This window comes from Clarias gariepinus, chromosome 5 (assembly GCF_024256425.1).
Source record: "Clarias gariepinus isolate MV-2021 ecotype Netherlands chromosome 5, CGAR_prim_01v2, whole genome shotgun sequence".
Taxonomy (NCBI): domain Eukaryota; kingdom Metazoa; phylum Chordata; class Actinopteri; order Siluriformes; family Clariidae; genus Clarias; species Clarias gariepinus.
Genome location: NC_071104.1, coordinates 33036704 through 33049241, shown reverse-complemented (window position 1 = coordinate 33049241; position 12538 = coordinate 33036704). Strand labels below are relative to the sequence as shown.

Below are 12538 nucleotides of genomic sequence, written 5' to 3'. Positions count from 1 at the left end.
AGATTCAAGACAGCCTATGCCAGATGCAGCAAAGCAGCGCCAGAACATAACCGAGCCTCTTCCACATTTCACAGTATGTACAGTGTTCTTTTCTTTGTATGCTTTATTTTTTTACGCCTGTGAGCATGGAGCTGATGTAACTTGCCAAAAAGTTTCAGCTTTGTCTCATCTGTCCAAAGGACATTCTCCCAGAAGTTTGGTGACTTGTCAATATACATTTTGGCAAATTCCAGCCTTTTTTAAATTATTTTTGGAGTGTTCCTCCATAAAAGTCCACTTTGCCTCAAACTGGGATGGATGATGCGATCTGACACTGATGTAGCTTTACCTTGAAGTTCATCCCTAATCACATCTAATTGAACCATCGAACAATTTTTGTTCAATTTTTGCACAATATTTTTTACCTGTTATTCGCACAAGTAAATATTTTTCAAGATATATTTGCACAAGAACTTTTTTTTTATTATCTTTGCTGCTACTTGAACAAGAATTGTTTACTGGTTTTTATTTATTATCTCACTTTATGTTGTCTTTTTGCTTTCTTTTTGTCTTTTGTAAAGTTCTTAGATAGCTTTGCTAATTCATGGTTAGCAAATTAATTTGTTCAGTCTTAGCTAGTCAGCTAATTAGGTCATCTTAGTTAGCTAGTTAGTTTTTGCTCATTTCATGTTGTTGTGTGTAGCACTTCGGTCCTGTTCGTTCCACTGTGTACTAAACTGGATATGACAATAAAAACCTACTTGACTTGACTTGACTTGTCTTGGGCTCTGTGGTTACCTTTGGTATTATCTGCCTCTTCAATTTCTCATCAAATTTTTTTTCGCAGCCATGTCCATGGAGGTTGCCTACAGTCCAGTGGACTTAAACGTCTGAATAAAATGTGCAACTGCGGTCACAGGAACATCAGGCTGCTTGGAGATAGTCTTATAGGCTTTACCTTTATCATGTTTGTCTATAATTTTCTTTCTAATTTCCTAAGACAAATCTCTCCTTAGCTTTCTGTGGTTCAAGTTCAGTGTAATACACATCATGATACCAAAAAGCACAGTGATTAATTTTTACCTTTTAAATAGGCTGACTGAGTGAAGTTATAATGAAGACATACCGTATGTGAGGCTAAATTACACATATGTATTAATGACAATTATTTAATACAGAATACTTTAGTTTATCATGTTTTTAAGGTCAAATTATTATTATTATTTTTATTATTATTAATTTCTTTTTTTATTATTTTTTTAATGGTACTGTTGTTTTTTCCGAGCCAGTTTCCAGCGACCTTATTTCCCCTCTCGTCTGTTCCAATCACTCAGCATCACCAGTATATTAATCAACAGCCTGATCATCTGTCATCATCTGCACCTGTTTCTTACTGGCTCGTGCCTTAAGTTGAAAAAGTTTCTACTGTATGTCACTGTACAGCTAAAAAGCACTTAGGCCTAGGAAACAACCCCTTTAAAATGCACACACACACACACACACACACACACACACACACACACACACACACACACACACACAGCCTGGCAAAAATAAAAGTCACCATGTCAGAAGGGTCAAATCAAAGTAAGGAAATTACTTTAACTTTAATTAAAACACATCAACATTTATTAAAACCTGAAAGGATAGTGCTGAAGCATCACCTTTATAAAATAAAATGTGGTTACAAAAAAAAAAAAAAAAATCATGTTAATAGAGTTAACATAAACACTTGGTGAAGTTGCATGGTTAAAAAACAACAACAGTAAAACCATAGTTTGGTAGTGAAAGAAAGAGCATTTCCATACACACACATGCGTGTGATGAGAACTCACACGATTGATGCTAATTTGGAGTAATACAAAAGGTCATGAGCTCTGATGAGCTCAGATTGAGCCTATTGCAGTGAAAGTTTTGCATGAGGTTAAAAAAGAAAAGCGCATGAAGCGATACAACCATCATGCATAGTGGTCACTGTACAAGCTTCTTTTACTGTCTAAAGCTGCTTTGCTACAATGACCACTGTTAAAAGTGCTACTGTATATAAATAAAACTGTGGTGTAGCGGACAGAAGGGGCGAGAGAAAGGAAAAAGAGTCATAGGATTTCAAACAGAATGAAAAGAAAAGAAAAAGAAACACAACTAATAACCTAGTACTATTTATTTTTATACTAACTAAATGAAAACAGTCTTTTCTCTGATAATTAGTCCAAGTGTTAGTAAATATATATAATTATATGTAAATAAATATATTTTAAAGATGGTAAACCGAAGAAATGTTTAAAGAATCGTAAATTTTGATTGTGTAAAGGACATGTATTAAGTAATATGCTACATATTAATAATATTTACACAACATCAGTTCTGTACAAGATGCCAAAAAAAAATGCCAAAAGAAAAAAAACAAAAACAAATACAATACAATCCAACAGATTAAATATATCCAATTCCAAAACTGTAATAAAAAAAAAACATACCATAATTCAAATAAGTCTATTTATAAATGTTTTGTCTACATTTGTGCTTTAAAGTAGTTTTTGTTCTATTGGTTTGTTCTCTTGTTACAATGATTAATAATAATAATAATAATTAAAAAGCTCTGGCAAAAAAATGACAAAATAAGAACATTTTCAGTACAGTGTGATGTGTAATCAGGCTGAATAATGTTATGTACTGTATAAGCATAATTAGAAAAATTACCTACTTTTCAAGATATATTCACTGGCTAAGATATCCTGACAGTTAGAGAGAAACAGAGAGAGAGAGAGAGAGAGAGAGAGAGAGAGAAAAACAGAATTTTACCACAAAAACCTTTGCATGCATCATTGCTTGAATTTTTTTTCTGATGTTTGTCAAGCAATACTAAGAAAAAAGTTTTTACATCCCAGGCTCCCGCCCACTTGTTTTCTACTGGCTCAACAAGACTGAGCTCACAAATTTCGCAAGTCAAAATAACAGGCATGAAGTGAAAGTAACCACTTCCAAAAATCATTGAGCATCTTTCACATATCATGTATTTTCAGCCTCAAAACAAACGTGTCTCATTTATCGCTGTAGCAAGCCATAAACTATAAAAGCTACAGCTGTTAGCACCTCTGCTGCAAGGTTCTTTTGCTGATAAGAAAACACCAAGCTGTGTGGTTTACCCCGAACATATCTACATTATTATTCAGGCTGCTTGGCTCCTGTATATTGCACAAACTCACATGGAGGAAGAACCCAGCTAATCTTATATTGACCTGATTTACTTTAAGAAAATCTATCCTAAACCGTGCTTCTTCTACTTCAGTTAAATCATGATTCTGCAGCTCTCAGTGTAATTTTATTTATATTATAAATTGAATAAAGGAGGGAAAATTTCCAAATCATGAGACGATCCTTCTGTTTCCACTCCGTCTTTCACTTTGACTCACTCTGGTTTGTGTATTTCTCGTCAGAGGTCACACGTTGGAGGATGTTCTTTTGAAGGGGTTTCATCAGCTCTCATTAACAGCAGTATTAGGGCGTGTGTGTAATTTCATCCACAGAGTAGGTGTGCACTGATGAATCTGCATTTCCCTAGTGCAAAACCTCATGACAGTTCGCATTGTAGGCACATCCGAGATCTGCTTTTATAAGAAACGGCTTGCCTGGAGTGAATCACGCGTTGAAGAGTTCAGCGGAAGAGTTGTAGATGGAGTTTACTCTTTGCACGTAACTGGCGTAGGGTTGCAATTCTTCAGGGTCATAGGGCTGAAAAGAGTAATCATCAAAGTGCTGTTTGATCAGTATTAACCAGATGGGGAAAAAAAATCATTGTGTGAAAGATGAAGGAACACATCTTACCTGTTGAGGTTTTTCTTCACTTGGTGCAGGGGTGTCAGGTTTGCAGCAAATCTTTCTAAAAATGCTGCAAATCAATAAACCAGACCATAAGTGACTTATTTAAAAGAATGAAGGCCATTTATTTCAAAAACAACTTTAATGTTTTAGTTCCTGCTTCAGCTAGGCACTTATTTTACCAATGCCTCTTCCACTTTTACTTTTCTGATTACTTTTCTATCTTTCACTTGCCCCATTTAGAGCATTTCCTCAGAGGTGTGATAAAGGTTATAATTCTTTAAAGGGTGGAAGCAAACTAATGTACTTTTTGTGTTCATGTTTTAAACTTGAGTTCATACTTTAATATGTTCTGGAATGACATACTTAATACATGGCCTCCAGTTTATTGTTTCATGAGAGTTTTATAAAGCTAATGTTATATATCAATTATATAATGTCAGGGACTCCACTGTTTTTCATCATAATCATCACCATAAAATGACCATAATATCATAAACCTTCTTTATGCTTATGTTTCTGCTGCCACAATGGTCTAAATAGAAAAAATTCTGTCTTACTTATTTTAAAATACAATTTAAAAAATACAATGGCGGCCATTAAATAGGTATTAAGAAACTAACGTCACAGCCTCAATATGTTACAACATGATCATAGCTCATGAATCAACCATGATCACATTGTTGCATCGGCAGCTCAGTACAATTGAATTACAAGCTTTTAATAAAAGCTGATGAAGGACGGAAATTTTTCACAGGAAACTAGAATAACATATATTTTACATAGTGACTAAAAAAAATCAAAGAAAGAAAATAATTAGGTGGTTGAGCAATTACGCACATACACACTTGCAATTTGTTAATATAACATTGTGATATAACAAGTCATATAACATTTACAAATATATTTATTAAATATAAAAAAAACGTTTAATTTACAGGTATGGCATTCTTCACAATATCTTATGTCATTAGATTATTTATTATTTAAGATGAATAACTTAAAACGATGATGAAATCTCTACATACTTTAGAAAAACAGCCTTGTTTTGCCCGTCCCAGTCCACTACACTTTTCACTACCATGAAATATACTCACTTCAGACTTCTTATTTTATCATCACTGTTTATATCCATGTACCAACCTTGGAATATTTCAATATATTGGATAGTTAATGCCACAAAGGTAGTATATGATTATTAAACCCTTTTCTAAAAAATCTAACGAACTTTAAACTTTAACTTTCCTCTTTCATCTATTGACGGATCAGTTTTTCTAATTTCATACAATTATTTTGAAAGAAGCAAAATTAGCCACCAGGAGAACCGGAAAAAAGCACTCAATGTAAAAAAAACATCTAAAACAGGCTAAATTAAATTGATAAGTCGTTATTTGTGGAAATTGCTAGAAACAATAAACAGTAAATATTAGACAGTTTTGTGCATATTCAAGATATTTTCGCTTTGTAAGAACTTACAAAAACTTACAAATTTACAAGGCTTCATCAACATTATCTTACCTTAAAGGCATGAAACTTTTACGCATGATGTAAAGTCCAGTTAAAAGAGCCACAATGGAGCAGGTGGCACAAACTCCCACTAGAATTATGGGCCAGCCAATATGTGCATCTGAAAAAACAGCAGGCATAATATAATAACACATTGTACAATAATCTTTTTATCCATACTTATATCTACTGTATGACATAACCGAGTGAGCACATTTAAAGGGCTAAAGTTTTCACCCTATATCAGCTAATCAAATAGTTGGTCTATGCCACATGGTACAGTACAGTCTGCATATCAGTAATTAATGTTTTACAGGACAATAAAAAATAAGATTATAGGAATCTATACCAGCAGCACTGGTGCTAAAATGATTAAAAAAGCAGGAGTAACAAAATGCAATAACCGTTACTGATTCTAAATGTAACTATGCATTATATATAATAGTTAGCAGTAAACAATACAGGGGTAGCTCAGGTGAATGCATTGGACTACTGATTGGAAGGTCCCATGTGCAAACCACAGCACTATGGTATCACTGTTGGGCCCTTGCACAAGGCCCTTAATCCTCAACTGCTCAGATGTAAAATGTAAGTTGACCAGGATAAGGGTGTCTGACGAATTCCATAATGTAAATATTATGTTTTCTATAATTTTTTACAAACAATATTAATATTGATAATATTATTATGACTACCTACACTTTAGTAACGTCTAATTAAGTTAATCAAGACGCTTGTAAAAAAAAACAACATAAAATTATATGGGCTGTCATGCACAATACTGTATAAATGTCTTGAATCATCCCTCATTTCCCTCATATTAAACTATATAGATTAAATTAGTGGTGTTGTAGTTAGCACTGTCGCCGTGCACCTCCAGTGTCCGGGTTCAATTCCCATCTCTGTGTCCATGAAGTTTGCATGTTTTTCCTGTGCTTGGTGGGTTTCCTCCGGGTACTCCGGTTTCCTCCCACAGTCCAAACACATGCAGATTAGACTAATTGGTGTTCCCAAATTGCCCAAAGTGAGTGTGTGTATGTGTGTGTGCCCTGCGATGGATTGGCGCCCTGTCCAGTGTGTACCCCACCTCATGCCCTAAGTCTCCTGGGATAGGGTTCAGGTCCCTGCGACCCTAAATACAGCACTGTAAACCCGAACAAGTTGGCAAAACTCAAAAAATTTGAGGTAATTAGTTACATCAAATTTTATGATGTTTCCAGTATTAAGTAAACTAATATTGAGTTTGTTGTACTCATCCATATTAATAGATCTTTACTTGCATTATTGAGTAGCCTAACTCATACTATTTAATAGCATTTGTAATTTTTTATTAGTTGTTGCAAATCAAATAAATTGTTGTTGGTCTTTCGGTTGCGGTCCACGCACAAGCTTGGCACAGGTTTTACGCCAGATGCCGTTCCTGACGCAACCCTCCCATTTTATCTGGGCTTTGGACAGGCACTTTATCCAGTTGTTGAGAATCGAACTCGGGCCTTTCATATGGCAGGCGAAACACCTACCACTGAGCCACCAATGCCCTATTGCCCTGATGACGTCAGACACAAAATCACTAGTCTGAAAGATTTTAAGTTGGTGGAACTTTAAGGTGACAGTTACTGTTACTTAAGTATTTACAGATACTTAAAATATCAAATTTGTTCAGCTAACTTGAAAAGTGTCATTTCTACAAACTCAAAAATACCAAAAAGTTTTATTAATTTGAAATAATTGTAATTATTTAAGTTAACAGTATATAACTATGTTTAATTACTTTGAGCATTAAGGTTTACAGCAAGGATAAAGCGGTATAGACGATGAGTGAGTGAGTGAGTGAGTAAATAAGTAAGTGAGTGATTAAATAAAAAAATGTTAACCACTATTTTACTACGACTAGCTGTAAAATGCCTTAAGATACAATTTCAAAATTGCTTGATTAGGTAACAACCTCAGCAGTAACCTCATTTCCACTCTCGTCTTTTGCAGCCCCTCAGCATTCAGCATCACCAGTATACTAATCTCCGGCCTGATCATCTGTCATTATCTGCACTGGTTTCTCACTGGTTCATGCCTTAAGTTACATTTTTTTTAGCTTGAGTGATTCATACAGTAGGTAAATGTGTGGCTTAACAAACAAAATATTCCTTTAACACTGGTCAGGTACAGGAACTGGACTGAAATTGAGAGCTGAAATTTCTTCAGGAAGCCTGGAGTACTATTCCTTAAAACTATAGTAAGGATACATGAAAGTCTGGCTCTTTGAAAACAAATTATAAAAACTTGAGAGGTGGCTCATTCATTAGGCAGACAGCATTATTCACAGAAACTTGCATTTTATCTCATTGGGCATGAGCAGTTTAGGATTAAGAACCCAGTACTGTATAATAATATGTTTAGTGGATGTTACACATTTTTATGTAATTATAATTACATAATGTGATGTTAATTAATAAAAAAAAATATTGTTGGCAAATTGCTGGGCTATGAAGGGACTATTGGAGATGTGATGGCATAGGAAAATGACCATTAAATACTTGTCTATAATTGCATTGTGATTTGTGCTATATTAATTGAAATACAGTCCAATATGATTAATACAACCTAATTATGGATCACATATAATTTGCTGCAATGTATTATATAATCCATGGTATCAGTTTATTTAAATTTGGTAACAATTGAGTTCTTTTAAGTAATGTAGATCGTAGAACCTGGATGGCTTACCTCTAAATGTGAAGTTACTAAATTGAGTCTTGAGGTCTTTAACAGTGGCCACACAAGTGAGGTTCCTATGAGAAGCATGTCGAGGAATGTGTAAGCGGCTAATCACTGTAGAAACCTGCCCTCCACGCTCAGTTGCTTGTGGGACAGAAAGGGATGTGTTCCACAGTGCTTTCCAAAGGATAGAGGCTCGTGGTTTCCCTGTAGCTTCACACACAGCAATAGTGTGTCCATTCTGATATTCCAGCCAGCCAGATAAGTGTGGACGTGCTAGTAGAGATATTTTAATAACATATGTTTAAATAATGGGCACATCACCTCATCTAATCCTACAGTATGACAAAGTCTTCATTTTGATACATCAAACTTATAGATCAAACAGATATAAGGCAAATTGCTATGGCCAGTAGTTCTATGCTCCATGGAACTACTGTAAACAATGATTATTATGTCTGTTACAAAAGAATATTGAATTAGGAGAACATCTTATTTTAGAGATTAATGTGGTTTAGTGCTTAAGATCTTTAGAATCACTTTGTTAGCACTAATTCAGGTTCTTTAAAGACTGAACATACAGTATGCTCTCACTGGCGAGTGATTAAGTGACAGGTAGCTATGTTTATATCTTAGGTGTATGTGTGACAATTATTTACACCGATAAGTGATAACCATCTTACCTGCTTCATGCTTAAAACACACAGACTAGATGTGATGTATGTAATTTGTTTCGTTGCTTGTGTGAATAAAGGGGGAAAAGTTCAAGCTGGCATCCCACAAGGTTCTGATCTAGGTTTTCTATCATTCTCGATTTATTATATCCAACAGTTCAGCTAAAGAAAGATATTCTTTGCCATAGTAAATCTAGAACAGTGTCCCAGTATGCATCAGAAGTGCACTATTGTTGTACAGGGATCTTTGAATCCAGACCTGATTAAACTTTTTAAAGGTGGTCTATTACCAGTCATTGTATTTTTTTTTTTTTTTTCGTGTTAAGTGTACTAATGTAACAAACATTAAAATGAATATCCACTTTGGTATAAGTATTACTTGTTCACTGTAATTAATAAAAAGTTAAACTGAGTATTTTTATTTTTAATAAACGTTTAATATAATAATAAAATAATTTAACCTACTTTATTGAATAGTTAGTTTCTTACTTTTTCCTACTTTATATAAAGCTCAACCAGTAAATCTATACTTAGAGAAACAATGGAAAGTGAGACAAAAACAGTAATGTTTTCTCTTTGTTTGCTGTAAAGAGACATTTACTCACACCATGCAGAGACCGTGATCACATCTATTGAACCACCTGATGTGCATGAAGTGTCACAGGTGTAAGTTCCTTCATCTTCAACAGAAAAATTTGGGATGACCAGGTGGTAGGTTCCCTGTGCTGTGTGGGTCAGCTTTTTCCCATCTTGACAGGTGTCATAATCTGAGTCATTTTTAGCTACAGCAATTCTACACTCTTTGCCTTTCAAAGTCATTTTCCAGATGACAAAAATCATGTCTTGCCATGCGATCTTCCTGCTGGTGCAGTTTAAGGTGACAGTGGTGCCCAATTCAACAACCTCATTCCTGGACTCTGAAAGATACATTATACACAGATGATTTAAAAGGATCAAAATGGCACAATAATTTACTCATATTATTATTTGTACAACATTCCAGACACCAGGATTTTTATGCCTTTTTCTAGTTGTGAAATTGAGCTTAATTTATTTCAGACAAAGAAAAATAAAAAAACTCATCATCATCTTGACACACTTGGACATTAATCTTTCCTGTTTGTGCCAGACTAGTCTTATCCATTTCTGCAATTTATAACTGGATACATGTGACTTCCCGTTATTCTAACTATAGCACACAGTCTGCCAAATAGACAGCCACAAATTGCCGCAATTCTGCTGCATGTTTCTTTGAATCATTGTCATAGTGATCATTTTCTAACACTCAAGGTTACTTTCACACATATTGTATAGGCCTACTATATGTTGTAAAACACCCAGTGCTCTTTAGATGCTAGTAGTAATTCTGATAGAAGAAAAAGAGGTGTCATGGCAAAGTAGCGATCCATTAGAAATGATGAATTTTTACCTGCATGCTTTTGATCGGTTGTAGAGTGGGGCTGTGTATTGTTAGCTGGAAAAGATTCCACAGAGTGTTAGTAAAAGTTAATGTGAGATTTTTCACAATGTTAAAATTATTATTTTATTATGATTTATAACACAACAAATTAATAATGTTAATGTTCAAGCCATGGGAAAAATTATAAAAAGGTTTGCTTTATTAGTTGTTGAAGTCAATATGTTAGGTGGGAAAGCAAAAAAAAGTGTGTAGTAAATGTGAAGTTAAAATTAAAGTTAAAATAACAGAGCCACACATTCACAAACTGTCATAAGCTGACAGTTATGATTATCAAAATGTTATCTCATTCCATGTTTTTTTGCCATGAACTACGTTTTCATACCCCTTTCAGTTCACAACAGTGGTCTTAAAAAAAACCACCTCTACGAGTTTCCCCCAAGAATCCCCCCGAGGAGGAAGAAGCTGCGTCATGGCAGATGATCTTAAAAAGGAAACAAACACACGTGCACTGCCATATCTATATACAGTATACAGTATACAGTGGTGGGGAAACGGTTAATGCCACTGCAGAAATAATGAAAGTCATCCTCCTCACACAGGCACAGAACTTTTCTTCCACTGTGGGTTAAACTATGCCAACAGGTGTTTTGATTAAAAACCACAACTTTGCATGGTTTCTGTTCAATTTACTCACAAGGTTCAGTTACAAAAAATCACTTGGCTGTTTTGAGTTCACTGGAAAATATAGTTTTAGTTTAGTTTAAGTTGATTAACAGTTTTTGCACAAAATAATCTGTTAATCGAAGAACAATATCTCTCTAAATATATCTATAGCATGCTTTTTAAAATCTAAAACAAAAATCTAAATTTAAGGATTCTTGGCTTTTTTGTTTCCTGAAATAAGTCTTTCAACGGGAAACCCTTCCAGTTAGAACGCACTTTAACGGACTAGTTGTTCTACATATCAAAGTTTCACCCAGAAGGACTAATCCAAGCTAACGAATCCGTTTCGTTCTTTTTCAAAATAATTGCACTGTTCATTTTAAACCTTCAAAATCCCTTTGTAAGCTATTCCAGCAAACACCTTCATCTTTGAACTGTAATCATACCCACAACGCAACACAAATTGAACAAGGACAAGCAGAAAAGTAAAGGTACAGTAACAAGCAAACCTGATGCATGACTTCTCGTAAGACAGACAGCGGAGAGAAAGACGAGTCTCAGGAATAATTTTCGCTCCATGGCCGTGAAACAACGACCAACAATGGGATAATCTTCTTTTGTTCTCTTATTTTGTCGTGAAATTTCTTTTCCGTCTGTCACACACTATATCGTCTGTTTCCCTTCTCACAAAACCTTTGATTCACTTCAAAGTGCTTGCTGAATTGTCAGAAAAGCAACCACCTCCAAAATTGTCTTTCACTCTCGGTCTTGCCTCTTTCTTCCCTCCTGTATCTTAAGAAAGCTCGCCAAACTCAAAATAAAGGCCGAAGCTTTTCAAAACACATGGACTCATCACCGCCTTTGTCCTTCTGCTTCTATGTGCTCTCCTCCTTCTGCTTCCCTCAGCACTGTGATATGCTTCTTGAACACTCCTTCATTACTTTTTTTTTTTTTTTTCTTACATTTCTGATACTGCTGCTCCTACAAATGACAGTCACAACTTCCTGCAACTAAAACCACTACAGTCGCATAGAGGCATTTTCCAAAGTGCACAATTTCCAGTATATCTCTGTCACTCTATCTCTCTTTCTTTTTTGAACTGTCTGTCTTTCTCACTCTTCTTGCTCTTAACAATAAGACTTAATAGTGTTTAAAGGCTTGTTCTTCTTCTTTATCTTGTAATTTTGCGGAAAAATCGCTTTGTCGCTTTAATTGCTGCTTAAAACAGCACCAATTGAAAAATAGGCTAAAATTCAGTTGAGCTACTTGAGCTGCTTGAACACTAGCTCAGAAACCATTTGATATGATCACTTATGTTTTAAACCTTATAGTTTATAGGATAGGGAAAAGAATAGTATGGGATATTGTGTAAAGAAATGTTAATATAAAAAATTTAAAAGCAGTTTACTGTAAAGGTTCACTCCAAAGTGTTTAGGCATATTGGAGTATTTTTTTGTATTATTATTTTTTAACTGATTAAGCAAATGCCTCATATAAGTAAAGATTGCATTAATGCTTTAGCAAATGCCTAATTTTAGAAGAATAAACATTATTTTAATATCATATTGATACCTGTTTTGTAAAGTACAATTTCTTTTTATTAGTAATTATTTAGTAATTATTTAGTAATTAATTATCTAAGCTTGTGATTATGATATACCATTAAAACAACGGACAGGTCAAATGATTAACATTGATTATCTCATTACAGCACCAAGGAATGGGATATATTAGGCTGCAAGTTAGTATGTTGGAAGTATTAAAA

General features: G+C 34.5%; 1 protein-coding gene across 1 annotated transcript; it reads right to left on the bottom strand.

The window, feature by feature from the left end:
* Nucleotides 1-1562: 1562 nt before the first annotated feature.
* Nucleotides 1563-11724, bottom strand: LOC128524024 (cell surface glycoprotein CD200 receptor 1-A-like). The gene is made up of 7 exons (XM_053496293.1): nucleotides 11283-11724; nucleotides 10120-10164; nucleotides 9296-9607; nucleotides 8026-8292; nucleotides 5317-5425; nucleotides 3805-3868; nucleotides 1563-3711 (listed from the first exon to the last, which is right to left on the bottom strand). The coding sequence occupies exons 1-7, from the start codon at nucleotides 11350-11352 to the stop codon at nucleotides 3619-3621; spliced, it is 960 nt and encodes a 319-aa protein (XP_053352268.1). The 5' UTR covers nucleotides 11353-11724; the 3' UTR covers nucleotides 1563-3618.
* Between the last annotated feature and the right edge of the window lie 814 nt (nucleotides 11725-12538).

Bases quoted from the DNA above. Each gene is read 5' to 3' on its own strand.
- LOC128524024 (XM_053496293.1), bottom strand. From the start codon at position 11,352: ATGGAGCGAAAATTATTCCTGAGACTCGTCTTTCTCTCCGCTGTCTGT. The intron at 3,869-5,316 runs GTAAGATAATGT...ATTGATTTGCAG, and splicing joins AAAAGTTTCATGCCTTTAAG to CATTTTTAGAAAGATTTGCT. The intron at 3,712-3,804 runs GTAAGATGTGTT...TACTCTTTTCAG, and splicing joins GTGAAGAAAAACCTCAACAG to CCCTATGACCCTGAAGAATT.